This window comes from Monodon monoceros, unplaced genomic scaffold, assembly GCF_005190385.1.
Source record: "Monodon monoceros isolate NGI ecotype Baffin Bay Population unplaced genomic scaffold, NGI_Narwhal_1 Super_Scaffold_4, whole genome shotgun sequence".
In the NCBI taxonomy this organism is placed as follows: Eukaryota; Metazoa; Chordata; class Mammalia; order Artiodactyla; family Monodontidae; genus Monodon; species Monodon monoceros.
In genome coordinates, this window is record NW_021703781.1 from 50487452 (window position 1) to 50513984 (window position 26533).

Consider the following 26533-nt stretch of genomic DNA (forward strand, 5'->3'; position numbering starts at 1 on the left):
CCTTTAACCATGTTCAGAATTCTGAAACCAGCTTTTTCTAATGAAGGGTGAATAAAAGGAAACGTGATCGGCAGATATGAAACTAATCAGTTTGTAAAAATTCTCCCCTGCTTTTGCAGGGTGGTCTGCTATGCCCATACAGGCCATTTTCCCCACTGATAATTGCTTGGAGGTGCGAACTTGTATAGGGAACCATAAACCAGACTGAATATGAAATTCGTCCTCTCTATTGCACTTGTCAGAAAAGGAAGACCTAAAAGACATACTCTAACAGCCGGGGGCTTTTTTCCCCCCAAGTCACATCATCATATTAATTATTTGTCTTTTAATGATGTACTAGTAACTTCTACAAACTTTGCGCATGTTCAAATAAGAGTCACCTAAGAAACCCCAACTTTAGTCCAGTTAGTAATAAGCCTGATAAACGAATGGTTAGGTGCTTAAAAAAAGATAGTGGCAAAATCCACCTTACATTACAAAATTTAAAATTAGTGAAAACCATGAGCAAAGAGAGCAACAAAGCCACAATGAGAGGATTCTTTCAAAGCATTCTTGGGACTTATTTTGTGGACACCTGCAAAAATGAAAAGGGTAAAAATGCTTCATATTTTCATTGTCTTCTAAACAAAGCAAGTCTATTTCAAGGGAGAAAGAATGTAATCCAAGTGCACACACAGTGCATCTGGATTAAAGAACACAGGCAGGGTGAGACAAAAGAACTTTAATATGCACATTACCATCTTTTCGTTGGTCAGAACGGAGGACTTGCCCGGCTGATACTCGTAAATGCTTTTGGGTTCTGCACGGTATTTTCTTGTATCCGCTTTCTTATCTGGGGGCTCCCAGTCGTTTCTGTAGAAAGGAAATCCTATTAGAGCTATTTTCATGAAAATTGGCATCCGACAGGTCAGACTTTGGCTGACTCTAGTCTAATCAAGGAATTTTTATATCCGAGGCACAAAATCGGACTCCGCCCAAAGCACTTAGTTGTGCTGGTTTCCTTCTTCAAACAAACAGATCCCTGTGTTCGCTTCACAAAAGGCTTGAGGTGTCCTGTGCTCACAACCAGACACTGGGAAGCAGAGAGAAGAGAAAGAGAAGAAAGGAAGCAGCAGCAGCGGCAGCAGCAAAGCTTGCTCTGGAAAAATCCTTCACCTTGCTCTGCTCTCAGGAGCTTATCATTCCCCAGACATGCCTGTACTTCCCACTCAGGCTAGTGCAGTGAGAGAGAATGCAGGTCCCGGAGCCAGGCAGCTGTGGCTCCAGCCCTGCTACAGCACTTGCTAGCTAGCTGATCTGGGCCAAGCACTTTGCCGCTACCTACCTTAGTTTCCTCATCTGAAAAATGGGGTTGCTTTAAGGATTAAATGAGACAGTATGTCTCAGCATGTAAATCACTTAGCAGAGTGCCAGGCCCCCAGGAACCACTCAATAAATGTTATTTGTTATTATAACCATGTTCTTCTTCCCTATTCCACACCCCATCCGGTAATCATCAAAACTGCAGCCTTTGGCACAAGTACTTAACCCGATCCAGTGAGGGATTTCAGAGGAAACATGAAGCCTTGGAAATTATTTGCAAAATTTTTATACATGTACCTAATTGCACTTTGCACTGTGATATTATATTCAGTTTTTCCTGCGAGGCTATAAACTTCTTGAAGGCAGGGACGATGATTTATGTATGTTTATATTCCTCCATAGCATCTGGTTCAACCCGCACACAGAATGTACCCAGTAGGCGCTCGATGAACGCACTTGTAAGGATTTATGGGTATACCCAGCCTTCCTTTCAGAGTAATTATCAAATTCCTCAGGCAGATGTCACTTACGTATATGTGGGATTTCAAAAACAGCCGTTCATTTGTCTATGAAGATGGAAAAAGTTTGGAGGTGTGAAACAGTGTGTATTTAAAGGAAAAATAAAGAATTCAGTTTGGCCAGGGCCTTTTTGTGGATTGAGAAGTGGTGGAAGGTGGAGCTGGGAGACGCATGGGACACCAGTCCAGATGGCACAGGAGGTTGCTCCAGAGGGCAGAAGACTCAATAAAAGACAGTCGGGTCATCTGGTGCGGGCATTAACAGATGACTGATATCATCACAACCACGCGAGCCTTATGCTTTGATAATGTGTTGAATAAATAAATAGATACTAAAAAGCGTGGCTTCATTTTAAAATTATATTCTCTGCTATGGGCCCCATCAGTATGCACAGAGTATAAAAACACATGACAAATCTTACAGCTAAGATTTCTCTTGTGAAGAGGTAAAAAGGGATGATAATTATCGTCAACATTATTAAGTGCATGCTGTGAGCCAGGCACTACTAGAAATGTTACATGCAGCATCTTGTTTTACCCTTGCAACATGCCTATGAATGCAAAATACATCCCCATTTTACAGATGAGAACACTGAGACTCAGAAAAAACAAATCACTGCTCATAAGTGACAGAGCAGGGATTCAAACTCAGGTCTGCTCGACTCCTGGCTCCAATGCTGCCTGACAGAGAAAGAGATTGTGTGTGAGAACCTAAAATCACAGAGCTGATGAGAGCACTTACCTTTCTGGGCTTGATTTTAGCGAGGAAGAGCGGGTCGGGAGGGGAAGTGTGGCCGACCTCTTAACTACCTTCTCACCATCGATGTAGTTCATCTCACTTTTTGAGCGCGGCACAGAAAGGGGAGATTTTGCTGGAGAAGGAAAAAGTGCGCTTTAAAAGAAAGACTTAAAATAGATGAAAACTCAAAACAGGAAGATGTCTTCCCTCGTTCACCACTCTCCCTTCCTCCCCTACAACCAAGAAATTCTAAGTCACTTACTGTCTTCAGAAAAGGAATATCGAGGAGAGTACAGATCTGAATCATCATCTAGTGAACAAAACAAAACGTGATCAGGAGACATCCGGCTAAGGTAAGAGAACAGAGAGACACGTCGCCCACTGCCACTGTCCTGCACCGGCATCCAGCCATACCCGGGAGCCCAGCGGACAGAGAAGGAGCCCAGCACCAGAAGCTACACCACGGCAAACCACAGTTCAGAGCTGGGTTTGGAGAACCCACCCAACCAAACAGACCTGTAGTCAGGAAGGTACATTCATGACGCCTGGGGAAAGACTGCTCCTGACACCCAGAAACACATGGAGACAAATAGCCAAAGGCCCTCTCGAGAGAATTTCCACAAGCAACGCTGGTCCCCAGCCTGGCTGAGTGGGAAACGGGCTGAGATAGATGCCTGGGTGCTCATGTTGTCTCTGGTCCATACTGCTGAGTTTCATGGAGTCCCCAGGCCTGCTGGGTGGGATGGGGAGGCCTGGAGGTGTAGTTTCTAGCTGCCCAGCTCAGCTGTGACCCATTTCATATGCTAGGGTTCCATATACAATATCATGGAGCAAAGAGGTACTGCAGCTAAGAAAACACTTTGAGAAACCCCTCATAATCATTTGTTTTGATTCCACCTCAAACTGGTTCCTCGAGTAGCTTTCCTTCCTTGGAACCCCACATGCCCTCGGCAGATGTGGTTACACAGTTTGCTCTGCAAAGGTGCTGCTCACGGAAAGTGCAAACACACATGGGTTTCTGTGGTGGGAGATGGCTCTCAAAGGGCACAGCACACGTCCCTAAATAAGTGGAACACCGACTGGGGCGCTAAGACTGGCAGAACAAAGACAAGACATAAACCCTTCATGGAGATGGCTGCGTTGAACTAAAAATGAGACCGCAGGTTCACTCACGAGAATAGGTTTTTCTGCTGGGACTGTCCTGGAAACCCAGGATATTTAATCACTACATCCACGATCCCACGAGGGATCACTACATCCCTCCAAAGAATTTCTCCAATAAGAGTTAGGCTGAAACAGCCTCTCCCGTTTTCTAATAGCTCGCTAACCTGAATTCAGAATTCATGAATATGGAATGAAGACCCAACTCCTTCCCTTAAAATCAGTAACAGCTCTAACAGAGCACATGAACTAGCCTGCAAAGACAAGTCAGAGAATCCGATGTAACGTGTCGATGGCTAAGTGTCAGTCAAGTCCTTATCTCCACGCAAGTCATTTTAAGTTTCAGAGCAGAAAAGGCCAGAATATTTTATAAAATGTAAATAAAGCTCACACTGCTATTATTTTGAGTATTATTCAAAACCAGTCTATCTCCCCTTTCGTCTCCCCATTTTATCTGTCCCAGGTCTCCCCAGCTCCAATAATGGAAAGGCTTCAGGTACCAAGATATCTTTTATCCTCCCTCCCTCCCTCTTGTTGCTTTGATATTGACTAATTCTTATCCTTAAAGTCGAACAGGGCTTTTGCTTTTTAACACAACTTGATTATTGTACTGATAAAATGCCACAGCACCAACGAAAACGAAAAATCAGCTTTGAATGCAGAGATTTGATTGGAAAAATGGTGCCTGCCAAATGAGTAGTTAGCTTAGTTAGAAACCAGTGTAAGTAGTGTTTAAAATCCAGCCTAGCATTTTAGCTCAAAACACTGCATCTCTCCGAATCATGGGGAAATGACAGCCTAGGAGCAGATGGTAAGGTGAGGGTTAACTTATAACCTCGCTCTTGAGGTAAGCAGCACAGTTTTCATGAGGGAAAAATGGCATTTTAAACATTCAAAGATCTTTGAAAAAATTCTCTGCTCTTTAAAAGTTTTTGCTCCCTAGAGCTTTCTAATGTGGACTTCTAGAGGACTTGTTAAAGGAAAATGAGAAACAGTTCTTCTGAGATGGAAAAAAGAAACAGCATGGCTTGGGCAGTTAATCCGTGTATTTTGAAAGTTAGAAGAAGTAGGAAAGAGAGGGGTGGGGGGTGAAGGCAACAGAGAAGTTTGAATGACCGAACCTTCTTAAAGCTGTTTCTTACTTGGGGTAAGTGGAAAAAGAAATCTCCCCCATCTGAGGCTAGCACAGGGCAGGGGTGTCTCCGTGAACTAGCTTTTCATTTTTCCCAGTGTCCACAGCATCCAAGTCTGACACGTGGATTTCAGTTCATTGACTTTCAAGTGGGCAAACTGAAGTTGCACAGATTCATCTGAACACTAGCAGTAAGGACAAGTTCCAGGGGATGTATAATTTATTCTTTTAATATGTAATGTTTGTCTTGCAAATCTAATGGGAGAAAATTTTACCTACATTTATGAATAAAAATAATAGCTGCTCCCATTATTAAGAGCCTAATAGTAACTGGTGATTTACTAATATTGCCTCACTTAATCCTTGCAAAAACTCCTGGAGGTATGTAAACATTTATCTTAGGGACAAGGAAATTAGGGCCCAGGGAGGTTAAGCAAATTTGCCCTTAGCCATACAGTGAGAAAGACAAAGCAGGAATGGATTCAAGGTCTTTCTGACCCCACTTCCCTACCTATGCTGCCCCTCATCCCTGTGATAGGGATGGGACTTTGTTCTACCCTCATCTGCCCAATCCTGGGGAGAACTGTGGCTATTCCATTATCATTTTTATTAGGGAAGAGGCAGGGGAGGGTGTTCTTTTGAAATTCGAGTCACGCACTGCAGTGCTGGCCAGGCTGACTTCTAGCCCTTGAAGCCTTTGCTCTACTTTTCTGCAACACGCCCCCCCCCCCCGGTGACATTTAAGTAAGTTTTCTGAGTTACCCCACCACACTTCTAGCTTTCCTCCTGCTCTTCTCCAGGGAAATGGGTAAAACTAAGTCACTCTTGCTACATCTTTCACTTGCTGCTTCTTGTACCTTCTCCTGGCAGGCTAAGTCTATACTGGGACAGGTGGAGATGCAGCTGGAAATACATTGAATGGGAAAACCGGGTGTAAGGTTCACCTTCTGCATTTCTGTACACCAGAGCTGGCCAAATAAGTGTGTGTTTAACCATAGTTGAGACACACTAGATGAAATGTTTCTCAAGTTGTCTATGAACACAGATATCATCTACGCATGAAATCCTGCTGTCACTCTTTCTCCAAGAGTCCTTTCAAAGAACGTCCCAGTGGGCTCAGCAGAGCCGGGATCTGGTGATTCCTGCTTGTGGTGGAGCCACACGCTGACTGTGTCCTTCAGAGCCCCAAGCAGCAAACATCAAATCTTGGCAGCAATACCCAGAACTTCCTGTGCCAGTGACTTCCAGAAAATTCTAACACTGAGCAGCATTTACTGGGGGTGAACAACTCACTCCTGAGCCCTGAAGACCCCTGCCGGGCTTTGATGTTTGCACACCAGTGATTGCCCTCTGGGCTTTGGCAATCTGTTCTTGGAGGCTCCATTTGGGGACAGCTACTCTCCTAAAACTGCCAGGAGGCACATAATTGCCTTTCCAACCACAGTAACTTTAAATAGACTAAAAAAGACTTCTTCAGTTTTTTTTTTTTTTTAAAGAATTTATAATAATCTTAAAGACACTGGAGAAAGTGCTGTTTGTTCTATAAAAAGTGTGTAATTGACCAAAATGGGATGACTGACTAAAAGCAGTATTTGCATAATCGCTTGCCTATATCAATTAAATTTCAATTTTATGCATTTGTTAGGCCTTTAATCTTAAAATTATTTTTCTAATATCAGTGGCTCATTTTTAACACAATCTTTTTCCACTGCTCAAATTAATCCCTTTTCCTGCTTTACCCCACACACTCAGGAGGAGAAAGGATAAAGGGGTCGAGACAGACACCCACACACCCACCCAACAAACAAAAATGGTCAAACAAAAATGTACGCAGAGGTGGGTATAAAGGCTAGGTGGGATTGCGGAGGAAGAATAAGAAAAAGGGAGAGTGGGGCAAGATGGTCAGGAAGAGTCCAGGGAGCTTGGGGGAACAGACCCAAAATCGTCTATGTTCTGGTTAGAAGCAATCAAATTCTAAACACTGAAAAAAAGATCAATATAGGCTGTTAGAATAGCTACAGAAGACAAATTCAGAAAAAAAATCAAATGTGAGGAGTAAAGAGAATGAGGTGGAGCAGGACGGGAATGAAAGGACCAGAGGGCTGGAAGACAACTCACCGGCCTCATCTCCCGGGGCGTCCCTCCCTCGAAGGTGGAAAGGGACTCACTGCTACTCTCTCTTAACTATCTCACAGGTCAGACTTCTGCGCTTGCTAAGCAGAGGAATTCTGGGCAGCTCTAGTTAGGGGAGCAAAGGTGATGGCTGCAAGCACTCAGCCCCTCCTTCGGGCAGTACTCGCTGGAGTTCAGGCACAGATCCTGGCCAGGCATCTTAAGGATAGAACCATTTGCTTGAAATCAAGCAAAATAAGCCTATTCTTAGAAATCCTTTAAGGCCAGTAGAGGATTATCTTAACTCAACTATGGATATGCTTGGGAAAATCAGCCTCCTAAACCCTTGCCTTAGCGCAGCCCCCCAGGAACGCGGAAAACGCTCAGTGAGACCGACCACTACGGCGTGGTAGTCACCACAACCTGAGGATGTCCTGAGGTTGTGTCTTTTTTCTTTTGGCGTTATGAGGGCCTCTCACTGCTGTGGCCTCTCCCGTTGTGGAGCACAGGCTCCGGACGCGCAGGCTCAGCGGCCATGGCTCACGGGCCCAGCCACTCCGCGGCATGTAGGGATCCTCCCGGACCGGGACACGAACCCGTGTCCCCTGCATCGGCAGGCGGACTCTCAATCACTGTGCCACCAGGGAAGCCCCCCGAGGTTGTCTTGAGTCACTTCACCAGGAGGTGGCAGTGGCCACCATCAGCCTGACAGCAGTGGAAGAGGCATCCAAAAGCAAGGGAAAAAGCTGGCCTCTGAGACTTCACCCTTGGCTGATACGATAGCCCTTTATCCTGACAGGGCCAAATGGGTTCTCACCGGCATGGACCACAAAGTAATACACCAGTTACTCGGCTTTGCTGACTTGGAAGCATCATTTGAAAATAATCTCCCATTTTCTTGACATGAAGCATGTCAAGAGAGCCAGCATCATCTGGCCATGTTCAGAGTAGAAAAGCGCGTTCTTTTCAATCTGTATTCCCCACTCTCATTCTATATTCAAATCCCCAAATTTGCATTGGCGAGTATCTCCTTCCTTTTTTGGAGGTTGAAAAGGGTGGCATTCCTCCACTGCAGCGGTTCTCAGCCCTGATCATGTGCCAAATTACTTGCGGAGCTTTCCTAACCTCATATTCCTGGATGCCACGCCGGGAGACTCTGGCTCAGCCGAGCGAAGCAGGACTGACTCAGAAACAGGGCAAGCTGGATGCCTGGAGTTAGGCATCAGAGAGCCCCTGGCGAAGGGGCCAACCAAGAACACAGAGTGCAGCAGGAGAGGGAAAGGAATCAGCAGAGGAAATAAAAAACCCATGTCTGGGGGACCCCAGAGACCTGGGTTTGGATCCTGGCTCTGCCACTTGCTGTGTGATCTTCCACAAATTATTTAACCTTTCTGAGCCTCATACCCTTTATTGCCAAAAATGAGGACTTACCTCATGGGGTTGCTGGGAGGATGAACATGAGGTAACAATTATCATGCACCCAGCATGGAGCCTTGTCTTCAGTAAGGGCTCAAGACATGGCAGTGCCAAGTATGTCACTGCAGTGGTTGTGCTATTATCACTATTAACAGGGTTCCACCACAGGGCTACTTCCTAAGGCTGGAGGCAGTGGAGGAGTTTCTGAGGCTGTTTCTCCACAGCATGTCCCTCTGGCTCCTGCTTCAGGAAAAAACCATGGGCAGGATGTCTAGCAGCCCCTCCATGGTCTGGGTGCAGCAGTGGGTGGCGCAGGCTCTAGTCTCTATCAACATCCCCTCTCCCCACGCCCACAATCAGAAAGACCTAGAGGCATCTCAGATGCTGGGAAGGGACATGTGCCTTTAAGAGAGAGAATGGAGTGTAATTCACAGACAAGTAGCTTTGGGTCAGAAAGGAAGGAATGATGGGCAGGAGAGGGTGGGTCAAGTGAAGGTCTAAAAGAAAAAGAAAGTAAAGTTATCCCCAAAGGATTTCTGGTAAATTCTTTTTATTTTTGATAAGCTTTCTAGGGACCAGGGTATACAGAGAAATTATAAGAAATAAGTCTTCTGAATTCATTCTACGCTTCCCAAATTTCCTAGCCCTAATTCCTCCCAACGACCCCATGAGATAAAGAATAATCAGACATAACCATTGCTCCTGTCCCACAGAGTGGTGTCAAAGATTATAAAATGACTAGAAGTGACTGCACCTTGTTGGAATTTACAGGCTTCTTTAAAAGTACATTTTAAATCTCACTGATTAAGACATGATAATTCTATTTATCTTCTGAAAGTCTGGCCAGAAGTTTACTTTTTCACCGTAGCTGAGGGCGGGGGGGTGGGGGAAGGTTGCTAAGCTTGACACAAACTTTCACATAATCCTTCACTATTTAGGAGAATCAGCTTTGAGACACTTAGAAATGTCTTTTTAATACTTTATAATCAACTAGAATTTAGACAAAAGGCAGCCGACCTTAGGCTAGGTTTTGATAGGTTTATTGTAAATAATTCTAGTTTCAAATTCTGAGTTCAAACAAAACAAAAAAACCAGCAGTAACAACCGTCTCCTCCCTGCAGGGGACAGACTCCACAATGACAGCTCACATTTCTCAGTAAATCCGTCTATTTTTTAATGCTCGTTAAAAACTATGCGTAGAGGCTGCCTTGGTTAGGTGCTAATCCATCTTTAACACCCTTCTTTGAAAGGGATAACTCCTTCCCATGTTAAGAAGGGTGTGCAGAGCCCAGGGCCACGGGCTGGTAGCACTGGGGCTGGAGTGGTACCAAGGGCAGGGCTGAGGAGGACCTGCCAGGACTCACAAACATCTAAACCACAAACCTGAGACTCTCTCATTACTTAAAAAAAATTAAAATGAAAATAACAATTCTTTAAAGTGAGCTAGCTCAAAGATTTCTCTCATTTGTAAAAAGCCTTCATCTAATTGAATACATCTGTGATCTATGTCTGAATCTGTCATCTAGGCAAGAGCGGGGGCGAGACAGAACCTACCGTGTTTTTAAAAAAATCTCCAGGGAAGAAGACTTCTTAGAAACTTGTGTTGAAGTCTAACCATCTTGGTTATTATGAATCTTTTATATCCAATCTAATTTTCTTCCTCTTTATCCTTTAAGATGATTTCTTCCTTTTTGGTCTTTGAAAATAAAAACTGGTAAGGTCTGCTTCCTAAATTATAAGTGAAAACTTATCATGTCATTGCTTACTTTTTTTTCCCTTTTTTGGCTGTGTTGGGTCTTTGTTGCTGCACCCGTGCTTTGTCTAGTTGCAGCCAGCGGTGGCTTCTCTTGTTGTGGAGCACGGGCTCTAGGCACGTGGGCTTCGGTAGCTGTGGCTTGCGGGCTTTAGAGCGCTGGCTCAGTAGTCGTGGCGCACGGGCTGAGTTGCTCCGCAGCATGTGGGATCTTCCCAGACCAGGGATCGAACCCGTGTCCCCTGCATTGGCAGGAGGACTCTTAACCACTGTGCCACCCTTAACCACTGTCCCAACCCTTACTCTTTATGCCTCGTGGTTAAATAAGCCCGACTTGACGTGTGCCACCAAGCAGACGGTATCGTCAGCCAGGGTTGCTAGGTGCTGCGCCTGACGACATGGCAGCTCTGGGTGTGAGGCCGGAAGGCAAAACCCTTGTCTTCAGCTCAACAGGCTGCCTGGAAGCTGCTGGCACTGCCTGCGACAGGCCTAAGGCATTCTTCCAGGCTGATGGGAGTCACTGTTTTTCTCCACAGGACTCTTCCAGGTGGCCTTCCTCTGCCCATGTCTATGGGACTCTACACCTTCAGGCATGCTGTGTGCTGGTCACCTTCCCTAGAAAGGGATCCTATCTTATGAGTGGGTTGGGTTCTCCAAGTCCAAATAAAGCACAAATCAAAAACTGCATTTGATCAAAATTACCCTAAAAAAATTTCTCACTCATCCAGTTCAGTTCGTTGTTTCTGAAGCAATGCTTTTTGGCTAGAATCAGCACCCCAAGAGCAAAAAACTAGGTTATCCCACACCAGATAGACGCTTGCTGGAAGCAAGGAGGTCACTGATTAAAATGAAATCAACAGCTTTTAATGTTTTAAGTATCAGTTCCTTCCGTAGACTTTTCTTTTTGTTCACAATAGGCCCCAGGCATGAAAGGGTTGGAAACCACCGGGCACATCACAGGGAGACTAAAAATGGAATATGGTATTTGAACTAAAACTGTATCTAACACATCTCAGCATGTCATTGCATATATGTTAAGTGATCGGTAAAAGTCTGGTGAATGACTGAATGGATGACTTCAATGACGAGGCGGGTTGGGCAGGATGGTTTGCTGAGCTGATTGGAACAGAGAAGCACTTGAAGACGGGACTGCACTGGGCTTCATCCCTAGGAAGAACTCTGCTTCTGAGGTCCAAAGCCTTCACTCAGCAACACTCTTCAGGCATGTGCTGAGGACCTACTGTGTGCCAGCAAGGTTTTCTGGGGCCTTCTGGACACGTGCTCTCACAACTGCCACCACGCTGGACCCAGTACGATGAAGTACCCTTGTCTAACTCCCTGCCTGACATGAACTTGGGAGAAAAGAGGACATATCTTATTCACGGCACTGTCCTCAGTTCCAAGGACAGCATGTGGCACACACAAATGCTCAATACTACTTGAATGAATGAAGCTCAGAGCACTCAACATCTCATCCTAGAAGAGCATTTAATCAAAGTGCCTCCCGCCGACCCCACCCACTCCTCTCTTTCTGGGTCACTCATCTAAAAATCAGACAATCCCTGCGATTAGAATAATTCTCAGGATGTTGCCCTTCACTCACCTTTTAGAACCTTCTTTGACACCTAGGCTATTTACCCCAGAAAAGAATATCTTTTTAGATACAAGTGTGGCCATCCTCCCCCAGCAGGTCCAAATTCCTAGCCAGCTCTTTCATGAAAAGGTTTCTAGCTTGGTCAAAACCCTTATTTTCAAGGGCTATCATCTCCCACCACGACTGAATCCCATACCTGGATATGTCTTGGGGAATTCCCTACCAAGGAGATATACCTGGAGATACACCCAGGACAAGAGGGGCCCAGTGCAGAGTTAGTTGCAGATATGGGAACCAGGTAATGTTTCTCTTGCTGACGCTGGCACGTCTACCTCCTGCCCATGAGCCATAATGACTCAGCTTCCCCGAGTCAGTGCGCCGCCACCAGCATCACGTGACCACCCCCAAATACAAAGCCCTGGGTATCTGAGTACAGGCAGCTTTTCCCAGAGCCCCACACGTTCAAAGTATCGTAACGAAGCCACACTGGTTACCCCATTAATCTTGTAAACTCCAAGGGAATAGGATTAAAATACCACCTGGATAGACTCCTGTTAACACAGTCAGCAAGGAGCAAGAGAACACCACAAAACACAAGGTTAGAGGGAAGCAAATGACGGCGAGAGAGCTCTTAGCAACCAGGAAGAACCCCAAGGTGAAAAAGAAAGTAACAGTATCGGTACAAAGAGAGGCACATGATTTTCCTTTAATTACCTTCAGATTTAGGACTAGGAGTAGATGCAGGAAACTGGTAGGTAGGAGTGTAAGGATTGTCCTCTGTAGCAGAGAAAAGCAGTGGATTTTGAAACTATCCACCACGAAGTGGAGGAAGTGACAAATCTCCAATTGATTCTTTCAAATGACTGATTACCTATTTTAGTGTTATTAAAGCACACGGCATCACGCTTGAAAAGAGATTAATGAATTAGAAAGGACTTGGTTATTTTAATATGGCACATTCATGCAAATAAGTGAAATAAAATTTCTGCCAACCAAAAGTGACTATAAAAACAAAATCTAAAAGCCAAAATCTTATTCCTAAAATGGAACTGTAAGGATTAATTTGAGGCTAGGACAACAGATACACTGTCTAAGTTCATGGTACCTTCAGAATTTTGCTGGATTTCAGGAAGTTCAGGGAATTTGTACGTAGGGAAATAAGGGTTTTCTTCAGGAGTGTCTAGGCAGAGGAGCAGGTTTGGTAGAGAGAATAGAGGAAGATACAAATGGAGAGAATGAACGAATAGGAATCCACACACAATTCAGGCTCCTTGAATTCTGGAACATACTAAGCTTCACCAGTGATGAAAGGAATTCAAATTGCTTTTAAAAATCCAGTCCTTTTGCCTGAATTACTGAGACACGTCTAAAGACACAATATCATTTCTCTTCTTGGACAAAGAATTACATAAATACAGTCTCCAATAAGCAAAAGGCACTTAGCACAAAGCTTCAAATTTTCACCTTTTATGGGAAAAAAATATTAAGTATGCTAATAAATTGTGTGTAAAGAAAATAACTGTCATCAAATGATTTTTTTAAAAAAATCAAAGCTTGTGCTGTAGACATTAGAATCAGGGCAAATTAGTGGATTCTTAATTTTTCAAATACCTCTGCCTAGGGCAGGTAGTTTCGCTCAGAATCTGTAATTTAGGTTGAGTTATCATCTATAATATATGGGAGGACCAATGCTGCCTGAGGGGCAGAATTACATATTTTTCACATATGCACCTGTGTCTCGGCATTTGGGCTGCCAAAGCTGGATCTAAAGGTGAGAGACAGATTGCTGGGGAAATAGACATTGGCTTTAGGAAGTGACCAGTGGAACTGACACCATCTGATCAGACAGCCAGCATCACCACCGTGACTGAGCTCATCTACCTCAAAAAGAGTGAATTTACTCTTGGCTCAGAAACACTAAATACTGAGCATCTCAAAATTTAGAAACAAATTGAAGAGGGGTACCCCCAGGTTCATTCTGAACACTGCAGGAGCTAATTAACAGTGATGTTAGCTGGCAGCCACAGTTAATCAGAGAGACTGGTTATCTGCGGCACAGGCTGACCAGACAATGATCAGACGCTTTTCCTTTGCCTTCGTGTGTCTTCTGTGCCAGGCGGCCAGACTGGATTTGGCCACAGGGAAGGACAGGATGCTCTGCCTGCAGGAGGAGTGGTACCCTTCTCACAGTGCAGCTGCATCCCTGCCCAGCAGCTGAGTGGCGGCACAGGCGGATGAGAGCTGTGGGGCTTGCAACCTGCCTGAGCACTGGCCTGGGGTTCTCCCACCATGCTGGGTCCCCTGCTGGCAGCCCAGCAGGCCCCTGATTTGGAAGCACTACTCTCCCAGCTTCAGCGGGCTTTGTTGTGTCAGCTCTGGACTGGCTCTCAGGGCTCCCTGCCAAGTGCTGGCTCCCAGCTGGGGAAGATTATTTTTCACATTAACACCGTCATACAGGTGCACCATGCGTCCTACTTCACAAGGCAGAATTTGCTCTCATTTGGGCCCTGCCACATCCCTCAGAGGAAGGGGAGGGGAACAAACACAGAGAGGTACATGATTGGCCCACGGTCACATGAGTGCTTGGGGGACTGAACCCAGACGAGAACACTTTTTAACTCCCAGTTCATGCCTTCTCAACTTGCTCTGCCTACAAGGCAGTCATGGGCTGACAATGGGAGGTGCACCTAAAGCCAGAAGCAGGTGGGAGCCGAAGCTGCTCACATCCCAGGCAGGCAGATGCTAAAGAACGTGGGCAGAGTGCTGGGCTCAGCCTGCTGCATCCCCAGCATCTGGGAGGGAGGACTTGGGAGCCGACCTGAGCTCCCACATGTGAGGCAGGCGCACAAGTTCTCCCGTCCCCTCTGCTCTTGCAGGTGCATGGCTGGGCTCAGGCAGGCCCGGGCCTAATGAGGTCAAGCTGCAGGGCCCAGTCTTCCGGCCAAGTGAGTTTAGGTCCTCACCACAATAGTCAACATATGGGCACAGCACAGCTTCTACAAACGAAAATCAATACCTCTGTTTAGTTTGTGGATCTGCTTAAACATGGTCTTGTACCAGTCTTTTGATCTCTCGGTGTTCTGGAGAAAAAGAGTAAAATAAAATGGAAATCTCAGCACGTTTCAGAACTTCCATGATTACGAAAGCAAAATGCAAAGTGACAACAGTCAAAACTCATGTAATTCTATACATCTTTGTGATCTCACATTGAAATCTTTTCTTTTTTAAATGCAAAACTGTTGAGAAAGAACCGACAAACCAAGGGATTCAGACCTGAATCTGCAGGGTAATATTTGGTCAAAAGGATGCAGGTTTTGAAACCAGTGGACAAGGATCCACTTGAAATGTGTCCATTCTTAGGTAATTTTTAGAGAGAACCTCTCTCCATATATAGATGACTAAACTGAAGTAAAGGCTCCTAGAAATGTAAGAAACAAGGAACATATGCTTATCACCCATTTCAGGTTACTCTGTAGAAGTGTATCTAAGCCACCTGCATAGGGCTAGATTTAGAATGTATACATTAAAACGTAGCCCATTATAGCATCCAATACCAGAGAGTTTCCATCCTAACCACAAAGCTGGGTTGTTTTTTAAGATAAAAATAAAACAAGGAAGGAGACAGGTGGTTAGATCAGATACTTTCACTCCCACCTTACAGATGAGAAAATATGATACAGAAAGTCAATGGTCATAGAGCAGGTGAGCAGGTGAGAGGGAGGGCTGCCCAACAGGATGGTTAGCGGGAAGGGTCTGCTCTGTTACCCACAGGTTGTGCAATCCTGGGCAAGTAATCCCGCCTGAGTCCCTGTTTCCTCATCTATAAAATGGGAATGATATTAACACCTACCTTGTACGGTGAATCATGTTTAAATGAGATAATGCATTAGCAAACAAACACTGCAATCATTATTAGTAATAATTCTTTCTACTACTACTTATTATTATTGGAATACTTATTATTCCTTAGGACAACAATTCTTTTGAGGCTTAGCCCACTGCTATTTCTATCAGCCTCCCCCAAAGGGACACAAAAACCTGTCCTTTGCTCAATGGAAATCACAGAGAAACACATCACAGTCAGTGTTCTGGTTCTGGCACATGGAGAGGGATGGGATTCACCCCAATCCAGGTGCAAATGTGGGGCTTCTCTGGGATCCCAGGGCCTGCAGGAGGCTGGTGGGCCTGCACAGTGGGGAGGGCTACGCCAGGGCTGCCATGAGACCCACCCTGTTCTGAGGCCTTGCAGGCTGAATCCACCCTGTGTGTCCCTGAGAGTCTCCCATTCTCCCTGGATGACGGGCTATCTCCCATCCAAGGGAACTTCTTCCTGAACGCATGGTGGCAGGGACCCTGAGCCTCGCACTCTTCCCAGGGTTCTCTAACCCTGGACTACAGCACAATAACAAAGGAGACTGGGAAACACGGCTCACGACCTTCTCCTCTTGAACACACACATGCCTGAAGCCTCTCAGAAGTTCTGCCACAGAGAAAGCAATCTGCCTTTGTTCCACCCAGTTTTCCCCCACATTCATTTGACCATGAAACCCTTTTCTCATGGATTTAGAAACAGCTAACGTATGCTTTGGGAAAAGTTGTCACCCAGCTCTTGGAGGCTCTGCAGGCCTCAGTGGGCTTAGAGAGAAGACAGTGCTGAGGACCCTCCTTTTGAGGTCTCTGCCACCCACAGACGGGGTTCACATGGACCCAGGGGTGGACACCTGTCACTGGCTTAGGACAAAGCCTAAGAAGGACCTGTAGGTCCGCACTCGTACCCGGAGTGGGATGCCCACATCATCCATGGAAACATCGCTTAGGTCCTGAGTGCTCTTTGCCACCCGCCTGCTGTCATCCTTCACCTTCTTCTCAGCAGCCCTGCCAGGGGAGGTGGGTTTTTCCTGAGTTGGTGCTGAGTCCTGCTCTCCCACTCTTCTTTCCGAGACAGGATCTGGAAAAGAAAAGCAATCATTAGCTGAAGCTCTCTACTGGTGGCTCCAAAGCAAATTCCCCACAAACAATCCAGCTAGGGTAGAGTGTGTCTGCCAATTCTCAATTGGAAGTTGTGCCTAGAGCAGGGGTCAGCAAACCATGGCCCAGCCCCCGGTTTCTGTAAATAAAGTTTTATTAGAACACAACCATGCTCTTCGCTAACGTATTATTTACTGCTGCTTTGGAGCTACAACGACAGAGCTGAGTAGCTGTGACAGAAACCATATGGCCTGCGAAGCCTAACGTATTTACCATCTGGCCCTTTTTTTTTTGTTTAGTATTTGTTTTTTATTTATTGGATGAAAGATTAGATTCTGCAGTGTTTTACAATTTTCAAAAGTTTCACACACATGATTTCATATAATCCCATAATAACCCTTTGTCCTCCTACCCTTACTTTGCCCCTCTCCCCTTTTTCTTACCCCACTGGTAACCACTAGTTTATTCTCTATACCGCAGTCTGTTTTTTTGTTTTATTCACTAGTTTGTTGTATTTTTTAGATTACACATATAAGTGATATCATGGCAGTATCTGTCTTTCTCTGACTTATTTCACCAAGGATAATGCCCTCCAAGTCCATCCATGTTGCTGCAAATGGCAAAATTTCATTTTTATGGCCGAGTTATATTCCACTGTGTACATACCACATCTTCTTTATCCATTCATCTGTTGATGGACACTTAGGTTGCTTCCATACCTTGGCAACTGTAAATAATGCTGCTATGAACATTGGGGTGCATGTATCTTTTCAAATTAGTGGTTTTGTTTTTTTCAGATATATACCCAGGAGCGGAATTGCTGGGTCACATGGTAGCTCTATTTGAGGGTTTTGTTTTTTTTTTTTTTGAGAAACCTCCATACTGTTTTCCGCCCATTAGGCCCTGTTAAAAAATGTGTGGACAGTGTGGTAAGCGCCCTATAGATGTCTGTACTTGGTGCTCCAGACATCCAGGTAGTTCTGACTTTTCTAGGAATTCAGGGAGCAGGTAAACCACACGAGGGTGGCCAGACACTACTTGAAAGTTCTTGTTTCCCCTTGAGGAAGTCACTTAACTTTTCTGTGCCTCTGTTTTCTCATCCAGAAATGGGGATAACACTTCAACTGGCCAGTTCACAGCAATGTTGTGAGGACCTAATAAAATAGCTTACGCCAAGTGCTCAGAAAACGGTAAACTGCTAAATGCACATTAGAGTTTATTTAATTTCACCCAGGACTGGAAGCTACAGAGAGCTCATAAACATACCACGTGTGGCCTATAGATTATAAAATTACTTACTGTGTTTTGTTATTCCAAGGCATGTCATTTATTTATGGGAGGCATTTACAAAGCACCTGCCAGGTGCTATGCGTGCACATGTGCTGTGGACATGGGGGTGAACCATTCCCAGCCTGGCCTTCAAGGAACTGACGGTCTAGTGGGCAGAAAGAGGAGAGCCAGCAATGAGAATGGAGGCAACCAGTGCTGTCAGAGGAGTCCATATCCCACTCCGCTGACGAGCTGGGTTCAGGCACCACCTCTCAGAAGGGTCAGCCAGACAAAGAGGAAGTGAAGGGTGCTCCTGGCGGAGGGAATGGCATAAGCAAATGCCAGGGGCCTCTGGACTACTCTGAGCTTATTATGGGCCAGGCAGTGTGCTAAGCTCTTCACGTACATCGCAGCTCATCCTACCAGTAATTCTATGAGGAAGAAACTATCATCATCCCTCCATTTTTTAAAAAAGGAAACAAGTAAAATTAATTTTTATTTTATTTACTCTATCTAAAATATCATTTCGACATGTAATCAGTACAAGCAATTACTAATGAGGTGCTATACATTCTTTATCTTGTACCAAGCACTGCATGTGAGCGTGTGTATTATACCTACAGCACCTCTTGATTTGCATTAGCCACATTTTAAGTGCTCCATGGCCACATGTGGCTGGCTAGTGGCTACCATACTGGACAGAACAGCAGTAGAGCATGAATGCCCATCTAACCATTTATTAGTGCTGTGGTTTGCACTGAGCTTTTCAGAGTATCAGTTACTGATCCATTAAGTCATCCCTCCATTTTTAAAAGACAGGCAAGGGGAACAAAGCACAGAAAAGTTAAAGTAGCCTGCCTGAGGTCACATAGCAGCGCGTGGTCAAGTCGGGATTTGGCCTAGTGTCCACCTGACTCCAGCGGTCCTCTCTGAACCACATCCTGTCTGGCCTCCCTCCAAGGTGGGACCAAGGTTTTGAGCCTGGGAGCCTGGCCTGATCCAAACAGAGAAGTCAGGAAAGGGAACTGGGCTGGGGAAGGCAGGGAGAGAAGGCTGCCTGCACTTAGGGTAACTTTGAGGAGACAGCGAGACACTCAAGTAGAAGTGCCCTGGAGACCCTGAAGAAACGTGAGAGTGAAGCCCAGGGAGAGGCCCCGGAAGAGGGCGATTCTGGAGCCATCAGCACAAAAGTGATGGCTGAAGGCAAGGAGATGGAAGAGGTCAGTGGAGGAGATGACAGCAGAGTCAAGGGCCGAGGTCATGCACGAAGGAATGTCACAGTTACAGGCTGAAAAGCAGGAAAAAAAAAAGGGTTCCCAGAAGCTTGCAGCTGTTGCTGGAGGGATAGGAGATGAACCGGAGAGGAACAAGTGAGGTGTCACTGAGACCTGAGAAGACAGAGTTCCAAGAAGTGGGATGGTAACGTGTCAGAGGAAAAAAAAAGAAAAAAGAAAAAAAGAAATTGAAGCAGAGGAAGTGGCATTACCTTAGGCAAAAAAAGTCACAGGATCTCTCTGAGTGAGAAAATTTCAGGAGGGTAGTGAGGGCAGATGCCAGATTTCAGGGGAAGGGATGAGTCTGTGGGCAGGAAGCGGGCAGTTAAGTAGGGAGGAGGTCAGCACGGGAGGAAGGAGCATGTCAGATGGTCACCAGAGAGGCCCAAAGACTGGAGGGCAAAAAGGGTTACACCGGGGAGTCTAATGTCCTACCAGTGGAGCCCATGAGGTGAGACAGCAGGGGATGAAGATGTGCCCGGGCTATTAGTACGTGTCCGGGAAGGATCTGTTCATTGACTGAGGGAGAGGTTCTCATCTCTGAGAAAAGAAAACGTTCCGAGTGCTGGCTGGAGGACTAAGCATTCCATGTTCCAGGGTACATGGAAAGCGGTGCCGAGGTCAGAGATGTCTGTGCGTGGAGGAGGGGCGTGGGAGCTGGGGAAACACTGCCGCCAGCGAGCTCAGGTTTATGACTTTCACAGACTGCTCAATGGAGTGGCTTTGCCCGGGTTTCCAACAAACTACCGAAATGAATACTCATTCTGCGACCGCAGAACAATTTCTAAACATTCTGTGCAAGACTCAGCTTCATGAGTGCTTCAGAAAACCCCATCACCGTAAGTTGTTGTGTTTTTTTTTTTTTTAAAGACAGGGATTTTCCTGAATTAAAATGATTTCACACTGCTCTGATTTAATTTTTAATACAATTTTTAAAGGTTACGCTCCATTTACAGTTATTACAAAATATTGGCTATATTCCCTGTGTTGTATGATATACCCTTGTAGCCCATCTTACACCCAATAGGTTGTACGTCCCACCCCCTCACACCACTGGAAACCACTAGTGTGTTCTCTACATCTGTGAGCCTACTTCTTTTTTGTTTTATTCACTGGTTTGTTGTATCTCTGGTATCACCACCATAAGCTTTACAAGATGTTAAGACCAGACTGGTTTTACGGGATGAGTTCTCAGGCTCCCACAAAATTCCAACAGGAGACCAAGGATTTGGCAGGAAGCTCGGGAGGGTGGGGGAATGTTGAGTTACCAGAGTCCCCCCTTAACATGGCTGTGCTGAACACTCCCCTCCCGACTGGAAAGGCCTTGCCTCAGTGTGATCAAGTTGCAGCAGGTGAGGCTGATTTCAAGCTGTCTCACCAAGTGCTTAGAGATGCTTGTCCTCACGCTCTACTGTCATCTCTTCAGAGGCAGATCACAGATATGCCAACCTCAGCGTTTCCAGACCTAGAGTAATTCTTAAGAAATTGTTAGGGCAGGTGGCTCTAGCAGCCATTACTTAACTGCAAAACTCAGGCTGACAGTCCATGGATTTGTTCCCAAGCTGCCAGAGTCCTTTTGATCTACGAAAATTAGCCCTGAACTCTTTTACTTTAGAAGCCTATGATCATGTGATTTGTAACTGAGTGGGTTTCAACACACAGAGGGCTGAACTGCAGCCTCTAAAGAAGAAGTGTTTCTTTATATAGTGGAGACCCAAGGTGACACTTCATTGTACCACGCAGGTGATGGGGCCACCCTGTGACATCCAATGGCTTATGATAAGCCTTGCTGCTATTTCTCACTAGGCAAATACATGACACCCTGGAGCGTTTCCTTCGAGTTTTATACTGTGCTTTCAAAGGAAGGTGCTGGAAAGGGCCACTCAATAAAGGATGCTGCTGACAACCTGGACAGGGCATCTGCGTCTGTGGGAGGTGGGAAAGCATCCCTAGCCTTCACATCCAAAGCTTTGTGATTGAGGATCACAGCGCTGCTTACACTTCCCTCGGGGAAGGGAGGGGTGGCCTCTCCATACCCTATGCCAGCCCCTCTGTCCCAGCCCTTGTTTTCCTGTCTTTCCACCCAGGGGACAGGAGCTTCGTGAGGCCAAATCCCATGCGGGTCTCATTCCTGGATGAATCTCATTAAGCATGAAGCCCCACAGAGGTTTAATAAAAAATCGGTTAGTGGGAGGGAGGCTGGTGCTCCTTCCAAGTCCCATCACCACTGGGGTGGGGGGAAAAGCCTTACTTTCTCTTACTCCAGAGCACAGACTAGAGCACCAGCCCCACCAGCCTTCTCTCCTTCAGGAGCTCCTGAACAAAATGGTGCTCTTCCTTTTTAAACAAAACTGCTTTTAGTGAGCACCTACTTTATGTCCCGCTCTATCAAACACCCTTAGTGGATCTGCACCAAAAGTGGAGGATGGAAGCGCTGGGCTTATTTTAAAGCGGAGGAAGTGGCCTGAGCCTGCCAGCATGATAGAGAAGCCCCGACATTCACACAGCACCTTCCAGTGTGCAAAGCACCCTCCTCCCTCTTCCCATCACAAATGATCCCTACAACGCCTCTTTGAGGCAGGGGCAAGGATTACACGCCTATTTCCCATACGAGGAAACTGGCTCAGTGAGGCGAAGTCACTTACCCAGGGACAAACAGCTACTATAAGAGGGAAGAACCAGGACCAAACTCTGGGTCCCCTAACTTGTGTCGAGGTACCTTTTCAAACTCCCCAAAGCAGGAAGGCGCCCACAGGAGCTCCTTTTCAGAGCCGCCCTGTTCTCAGCAATCTGGGCTGGGGCCGGGGAATGAAGTGGGCTGGAGTGCGGCAGCTCCAGGAGGGGCAGCAAAGGGCACCTTGAACTCAGCCACGGCCTGTCCTGGTCCTGCGGCCAAGTCCTGGATAAAGTGGAGAGGGTGTGAGAACCCCATGTCCTCCCCACCAGGCTCTCCACGAATCACAAGGACAGCAGCGGGATGAAGGAACACAGAACTCATGGAGTAGCTGCTCAGAAAAATGGTGGCTTTTGCTATCCACCAGATCAGGGGTCCTCAACCCCAGAGATCACGAGTACCGGCAAATCCATGTGTTTGCATGCATGTGGCTTTTTCTAGAGAATGAATCTACTGCCTTGCTTAGATTCTCCAAATGAGTCCATGACCAAAACAAGGTTACAAGCCACGATGTCACACCATTAGCTGCTTGAGGGCAGCGCAGTTCCCTGAAACAGCCCCAGAGCCTGGCTTGGTGCCTTACACAAAGTAGGCACTCAATAAAATGACAAGTGAGCCAACGGAGACACCTACTGACAACAGTAGCTCATTTCTACCAAGCACTTGAGTGCCAGTACTCAGTGCTAAGATGTTGACAAGCAGAACCCAGGAGGCACTACTGCTTTCCCTATTTGGCAGATAAAAACTGATCTGTAGTTTAGATCATCAGTAACCTGCCTTAGGTCTCACCATCAGTAGGCGGGAGAACCAGGATTATGGCTGCAGACAGCCGGAAGGAAATGGCCGAACATTCCCATTCCTGGGTTCCCTCCCCACCCCAACCTTGTCCCAATCCTGCGCACTTTGTCAGGCAGTGAGCCCTGATATCTGATTATATTTGCAGTCACTCCCCACCAATGTCGGCTCTTGATGAAACCTGCTATTCCAATGCAGTCAGTACAGAGGGAAGCATCGGCATCGCCGGGGAGCTGGTTAGAAATTCAACTTCTGGGGCTTCCCTGGTGGTCCAGTGGTTAAGAATCTGCCTTCCAATGCAGGGGACGTGGTTTCGATCCCTGGTCAGGGAACTAAGATCCCACATGCCGTGGGGCAACTAAGCCCGTGCGCCACTACCGAGCCTGCGCGCCACAAATAGAGAACCCTGGAGCCCACGCACCGCAACGAAGATCCTTCATGCCGCCACTGAGACCCAACGCAGCCAAATAAATATTAAAAAAAAGAAAAAAGAAATGCAACTTCTCGCCTATACCCGTGAAATCCGAATCTCTGGAGGTGTGACCCGGGAATCTGGGCTTTGGCCAGCTCTCCAGGAGGGTCTCATGCCAGCTCAAGTTCAAGAAGCTGTGCTCCCAACCCTCTTCCAGGCACTGCTGGTCTGGAGGCTCTCCCCTTGGTCCATCATCCCAGGTTCATCTATTGGCATTTGGGTTTGCCACCCAAAAAGGAGAGAAATGATCCACATTTCCCAACCCCAGATTGTCACACCCCAGAAGAGACACAGAAGCAATAGGAAGGTGGCTTCTTCAATGATGCTGGCCAGGAGCACTCCATCCAAAGCATAGCTCCTTGTCCTTTTTATTCAGAATAGCCAGTTCTTACCGATCAAGGCACTTGTCACTGTCCCACTGGACACGTTTACTAGTTTGCACCACTAGTGTGCCCCCACCAGCCTTCAAGTTCCAGGGAGGCAGGAACCATGCCTGTTTTGATCATCCTTGCAGCCAGCAATAAGCAGTTCCCAACACATCAGAGAAGCTCGCAAGACTTCACTGACTGAACACATCAGGTGGTGGACAGAAGATGGCTTTAGCAGGAACAGGTGTTAGTGTGTAAATAAATATTTCTCACCTACCTGAAAGGCTACTGAGTCGTTTCTGCTGTTCTGTGATAAAAAACAAAAAAAAACACAGTGTAAGTGAGATTTACACAGACATGCTAAGACCAAGAAGTCCTGGCATAACTCGTTAGGATCCCCAAACCGGTGTCCTTACTGTCCTCTGGGCTTAGATGCTAAAATGCTGTGTCGTCCAGCTGAAAACAGGGATATTAATGTGGCTTTATCATCTGGGTGTGGTGCCTCCTGTCCCTCTCCCCCTAGATTTGTGCCAGGATCTGGGGAACAATCACTGTTTTATGGTTGTTTACCTCTTAAAGTGATCTGATCACTGAAGGAGGCCCTCAACTCCCCTGGTCTCAAGGGAGCAGGACCTTACACACCCCAGTCTTGGTACCTTTTGAGGGAATGTAATCATAACCATGGCAGCTACCATCTGAGAGCTTGTGAAATGCCAGATATTGTTTTAAGAGCTTTCACGTGTGTGAACGCTTTTAATCTCCACAGTAACTCTAGCAGGTAGGTCAGCACTGGCTGAGAGACCTCACATAAGGGGCACAAACTACCCAAGATGACACTGAAAATCAGAGCTGCGTCTAGAACCTGGGTCCCCCAGGTTTCTTTCCAACTCTAATCACCAGGTCCCACTGGTTCCTTAACAGTGGGAGGTCCATTGGTTTCCCACCCTCCTGGGCAGTCTCGCGGTGGGGAGGCCAGCATCTCCTTTGGAGAGCTCTGTGCGTATGTGCTTTGGGATAAGCACAGACATGACCTTTACCTTCTACAGCTGCTAAATATAAAGCAGCCACATGTATAAAAATAGAACACTTGCCAGCCCATGGGTGCTGTCATCGTCCCCCTTGGCAGCATCCCCACCCTCCCTCCAGAACCAGCGTGGCGAGAAGTAAACAGAGCAGCAGGGGAGCTTGCAGCTGGTGGAAGCCGCCCTGTGTACGTCGGGCACATGGGCAAGGTTCACACTAGCTGTACCACAAAAGCCCAGCAGAGCCCTAGGCTCAGCTCTGCCAGCAACTTGCCAGATGGCACTGACCAACCACGTAACGTCTCAGCCTCAGTTTCCTTGTCTGTTAAATCAAAGTGCTCACTGGATCTATGGTAACCAAACGCTAGTCTCCAAGCTGGAAGCGAGGCCTTCCCTAGCAATCAAAAGCAAATTTATTCAGTTGAAAAGATTATGTGGTATCGCACTTCTGAGGTGTGGAATAGCCTTTCCTTCATAGAAAGAGATGCATGCAGTGTAGATCACAGTGGTTGTTTTTCAGGAGTGTTATTTAGCAAAAGTTAGAAATTAGCAACCCCAGGCTAGTCCCCAGGCCGTTTCACGTGACCATGAGATCTAGAAGTCTGGGACCGCGCGGAACTCCTGTCCTTCATGTGGTCCATGGACTTGTCCTGCAAGCGTGCTGAAACATGCAGAGCTTCTCCCCCATGCCTCCCCGCCAAAGACCTCCGGAATGTGACTCCCAGCATGCTATGCACACTGAAGACGAAGAGCCACCCGTGCACCCTCAGTCCTGAGAGTTTTCCAGTTTAAATCCTCCTCCCCAGGCTGATCATAAGCCATCTGCCCTCAAACACACGTGGGACGGAAAGCTCCAGAGAGAGGGGCAAGGGCTATGCTTACACAACTGTGAGAGCCAGGCCAGAGGTGCAGTAGGGGGACCTGGCCTGGGGAGACAGGGTTATTGTCGCACTATGCCCTGGGGCAGCCTAGGCAGGAACAACGGGAACCTTTCTTACGATGACTAAACTAGAATTCTAGAAGTGGAGCAGAGTTATCACTCCCTCAGGAGACTTCGCAATAGTTAAACTGTTTTCACGGGTACGTTTTGTAAGGCAAAGCAGGGCTGTCAGGCTGGGTAAATTCCAAAGCGAAGCCAAAAACGCCTGACCTAAAGTGAGTTGACGATTAGTGACCCAAAGCCAAGTGCGCTGGGCGTTTCCGTTCTCCGCAACTCTTCCCGCCTCCTTAAGGAGCGTAGGGGAAGCTACCTTTTAATTCCAAACGGCAAAGTACTTGAACCCTTTCCTGAGGGACGTGTGATTCAGGCTGCATGATTCTGATGTTTAAGCCCAAAGGCAGGACTTGGACAAAAGAGAAAGGCAAGAACCAAAGGCACCTCAGCAAATAAGACTCCATTTGTTCAGGGAAGAAGCAAAAAGGAACCACAGGCACTTCTGTGCCCAAAAACGTCTCACTAGGTGCCATCAGAAGTAGCTGGCATTACACTTGGCATTTCCCAAAAACCAAGTGGCCTTGGGAGTAAACTGCCCTTCCTTCTGGGAACTAACTTGCTTCCTTTTGAGTGGGTTTTTTAAAAAGATGAGTCATAAAGAAGTTCATAGAGAACCAGCATTTCACTCTGTCCTGCCTTATGGGCACTTTCTGGGCAGAGAAGGCTACTGCCAGTAAGGGGGATGGCACCGCTGAAAGGAAAACAGGCTCTTACATAGCTTAGTGTAGGGGTTGGGGCCCTTCTATCTTTTGAAGAACATAGATTCATGGGTGAAAATTAATATGGGAACCACACAGAATGAAAAAAAACAAAATTACTAAAATAACTATGATTTGAGTGGGATGGCTGTGAGAGAAAATGTTTCATTCATCTGCTTTTCAAGTTTGGGGCAGGAAATAGAAAACTCCATTTAATACGGAAAACAATTAAAAATAGACTCCAGTCCCATTCTCATCCAAGTCAATACAGA

General features: G+C 46.5%; 1 protein-coding gene across 14 annotated transcripts in view; it reads right to left on the reverse strand.

Annotated features, from left to right (window-relative positions):
* Positions 1-26533, reverse strand: part of SORBS1 (sorbin and SH3 domain containing 1) — a 239256-nt gene that overhangs the window by 59630 nt on the left and 153093 nt on the right. For 13 of the 14 annotated variants that reach the window (XM_029245035.1, XM_029245040.1, XM_029245037.1 and 10 more), the window contains 6 exons: positions 23825-23854; positions 16503-16675; positions 14744-14807; positions 2822-2869; positions 2563-2692; positions 738-852 (listed from right to left, as the gene is read on the reverse strand). In XM_029245035.1, coding sequence (XP_029100868.1) covers positions 738-852; positions 2563-2692; positions 2822-2869; positions 14744-14807; positions 16503-16675; positions 23825-23854 — 560 coding nt within the window. Of the gene's footprint in view, positions 1-737; positions 853-2562; positions 2693-2821; positions 2870-12441; positions 12505-12832; positions 12908-14743; positions 14808-16502; positions 16676-23824; positions 23855-26533 lie in introns of all 14 variants that reach the window. The other variant, XM_029245046.1, reaches the window with a different exon arrangement.